At 34.9% G+C, this 3,887-nt stretch overlaps 1 protein-coding gene across 1 annotated transcript; it reads left to right on the forward strand.

Moving 5' to 3' along the window:
- The first annotated feature begins 2,134 nt into the window (after window positions 1-2,134).
- On the forward strand, window positions 2,135-3,576 carry slirp (SRA stem-loop interacting RNA binding protein). The gene is made up of 3 exons (XM_014011874.1): window positions 2,135-2,246; window positions 2,643-2,701; window positions 2,917-3,576. Exons 1-3 carry the CDS (start codon window positions 2,180-2,182, stop codon window positions 3,052-3,054), a joined length of 264 nt encoding a protein of 87 aa, XP_013867328.1. The 5' UTR covers window positions 2,135-2,179; the 3' UTR covers window positions 3,055-3,576.
- The last annotated feature ends 311 nt before the right edge of the window (window positions 3,577-3,887 follow it).

The following is a 3,887-nucleotide window of genomic DNA, read 5'->3' on the forward strand; positions in this document are numbered from 1 at the left end:
TATAAGAGAAAAGGATGGGTGCAAATAAAGATAAGAAGTTTAAAAATAAGAAGGAACAAAAACAAAAAAAGGCTAGGGTTTAGATGTTAAATCATGCTCTTCAATTAAAGAGCACAGATTGTGGGCATGTTTAGTGTGCATCACTTTAAGAGAATTGCAGTACAAAATAAAGTCATTGTGAAAATGATAGAAATTTGGTTTAACCTTAAGATATTTAGCTTTATGGGTGAAAAATTTCCCCAGAATGATAATAATGTTGATGAGAAAGTCACTGTTGTTATTGTCTTCTTCTTCTTCTTCTGTTGGTTTTTATTTGGCGGTTGGCAGACATCTTTAGGTGCATTACCGCCACCTTCTGAATTGGAGTAAGGATCTGAATCTAATTCCTATCCTTATATTACCATACATACATGTATATATACTGTATATGGCTAAGTGGTTAACCTTAACGTCAGACCAACCCTATGAGGGAGGCGCTTCCAACACAGGGGGAACAGATTTTCACAGGGCAACTGAATTTTGTACAACACCTGCTGTACAATACCTGAGCTTGTTGACAAAATATAAATAAACTAATTTTTTTGTTTTGTATTTAACAAATAATAATAATAATTTAAAAATAACATRACCAAGGTTGTGTTAACATCTTTTCTATAACGCTATCAAGTTGTACTTATAAGTCAATGAAAACCATTTACACAGGACTAATCTCAGCACTGGATTATGGAAGCATTGTATATAAATCAGCATCAGATACATCTTTACATAAATTAGATAATATTCAATATCAAGCATTGAGAATAATTACAGGAGCATTTAAAACAACACCAAAAGGAGCAATATTAGTAGAAATGGGAGTACCACCTCTAAATATGAGAAGAGAACAGTTAGCATTAAATTATTGGGTTAATCTAAAAGGTCAAGAACAAAATCATCCAACTCAAGAAATATTACAACCATGCTGGGAAAAGGGGGAAAAAAAAGAAACAAAAAGTTTCGGTAGGATCATAAATCAGAAAACAACAGAAGTTCAACTCAACAACATGAATATCAGCCCAACAGTACCAATACCAATCACACATCCATGGCCATACACAGAAATGTAGATTTAAAATTATTAGGGAAAAAGGTAATAAAAATGAAATAAACTCAGATACATAGAATATATAAACCAATATTATGGATACATAAAAACATATACAGATGCATCAAAGGATACAGATCAAGTCGGGGTAGCATTCATCATACCAGAGTTTGGAGTGAAAGTAGGGAAAAGAATCAATGATAAACTATCAGTAGTATACACAGGAGAAATGATCACAATCTTATTAGCTGTTCAATGGATTGAGGATAATAAACCACTCAGATCAATAATATGTTTGGATTCCAGCTCTTCATTAATCAGTTTAAAAAACAATAGGTCAGAAAGTAGGCAAGATACATGAATAGAAATACAACAAACCTACAGGATTAAAATGATGGGACTAAATGTGATTTTTTTTATGGATACCAGCACAAATCGGAATAACAGGAAATGAAAAAGCAGATAAAATAGCAACTRCCAAAAACAATGTRGTCGAAATAGAAATAAAATTCAGTAAATCAGAATTAAAAAGCATTATAAAGCTAAAAAATGAGAGAAACATTGCAAAAACAGTGGGAGGAAGAAAGAAAAGGTCGATGGTTTTATAGAATCCAACGGAAAACAGGAGAAATGAGGAGCGCTGGAAGAAACAGAATGGAGGAAACAATTATCACGTCTCAGATTTGAACACACTGGATTAAACAAAACATTATTTATAATAGGAAAACAAAATACAGGAAAATGGAAGTACTGTGGAGAAGATGAGGACATAGAATTAATACATTGTCAAAAAAAATGAAAGAAATCAACTAACAGACTCACTGAAATGAATATAAGATTAGATGTTATAGAATTATTACAGAACAATTCAAAATCTGAAAGTACCCAAGCCTTAATACAATACTTGAAACAAACTCGATTATTTGAAAGAATACAGTTTTTTTTAGCGCTGATCCAGTCCACACTCCACACCAGTAGGTGGCGGTAACGCACCTCTCAGTGGTTTGCCAAACTACAGAAAAAGAAACCAAGAAGAAGAAGAAGAAGAAGTACGCATGCGCGGCGTTGTAGGTCAGCGTTAGTGAAGGACGAAAGATGGCGACCGCTCCTGCGAGAAAATTTGAGGTTTTAGTGAATAGAATTCCCTGGACTGCAGCCGTCAGTAAGTAATCTTATGACAGAAAATATGAATATATTCAATATATGTTTTGTTAAATTGTGACTATTAAAAATAATGTAGTTTAACCCTTGATTTGAGACTTTATGTGCTGCTCAGTGAGCCACGCGCCACGTGATGAACTGTCAGCCCAGGTAGTTTTTTTTTAGCATCTTCGGATGTTTCACCGTCTCTATTACGATTCAAGAGCAACWTAAACCTGATGCGCCAAGTATTTAGTGCAAATTGCGTAATAACTCTTCTTTATTGGGCCTTTTGTATGATCACTGTATTCGTGCTCCTGTAAGACTCCGGCATATCAGAATATTAAAACAAAAGTGCTGAGTCTTAAACTGAAGAGTTTGTCCTTAAAATCTTGACCTGATCCGGTTTGCTTTTCAGAGGAGTTGAGGACGTATTTTGGACAGTTTGGCAAAATAAAGCACTGTTACCTTCCATTTGTAAGTTTTTCGCACACAGTCCAAACACATTCAAGTGCTGCACTCAGTCCTATACATTAAAAAAACATGTAAAGCAAACAATTTGTTGTGCAAGAACACATTTTTGTAGAACACTTGTGGTTTTTTTTTTTTCACTTATTAAATCCATCACTGGTAATGGATGCTGACACTAATGAACAAAGTTTCTTCTTGTCTGTGTTTCTGTGATGAATCAGGACAGAAATACGGGCTTCCACAAAGGCCACAGCTGGATCGTATTCTCAAAAGAGAGTGAACTGCAGAGTGCACTTGAAAAACGCTCTCATATTCTGGAYGGGACAAAGGTAAAACTACTCTTTGGTGCACAGACGTAGAGGGCTTGGAGTCTTCACTAATATAGAAAAAGTTGAGCTGACACTGATTTCTATGTCTTCATCCTTTCCAACTTGTCAGTGGGCAAACAGGTTCTGTTTTAGGCTTTATTACAGGGTTTTAAATTAAATTAATTTTTTAAAAATGAAATTAGACTGTCTGCGCTCCATTCTGCACTTTTCATTTACCTGATGATGTTCTCTGGTTCCAGATTKTTGTTCAGAGGAGCAACCGTTCGTTTTCTGACCAGAAGCCCAACCAAAACATTGACATTGACAATGACTGAGTCACTGAGACTGCTTTCATTCCTGCTCTCTCAGCTTCCAACGTCAATCTGCTACATTTGGCATATAAAAATGTGTTTTAACATCCCAAAATGTTTTTCTTTTTGAACAAACCCAAGTGTTTTTGTCTAGTAATACTTTGTGAAATAATCRTGATATTTCCTTCTCTCTCTCTCAAAGACAACTTGTGAATTTGAACAGTTTTCTGTCTGGTAATAAAGACAATGTTTAATTCTGATATTTTACTTGAATGCATTTTCATTTTGTAGTTCAGCTACTCTTTGTTTTATGAATCACGACCATGTATTGACACTAAATGTGGATTTGGTGGTTTAAAATGGACAGGTGTTTCTGAATTTAAGCCTATGAGGATGCAATTCTGAGTAAATTTAGAGCAGGTAAATGTTTGACTCGGGTTATTTCAGCCCTCCTGTGTCTGAAACAGGTAAAAGTGGGACAGAAAGCGTTTAAGTGAACGTCCTGATGCATCTCAGTAATCCAGGAAAAAAAATCAAAAAGAAAAACATTGTATAGGTCTTCTGGACGGGTTC

The sequence above is a fragment of the Austrofundulus limnaeus genome, unplaced genomic scaffold, assembly GCF_001266775.1.
Source record: "Austrofundulus limnaeus strain Quisiro unplaced genomic scaffold, Austrofundulus_limnaeus-1.0 Scaffold85, whole genome shotgun sequence".
Taxonomy (NCBI): Eukaryota; Metazoa; Chordata; class Actinopteri; order Cyprinodontiformes; family Rivulidae; genus Austrofundulus; species Austrofundulus limnaeus.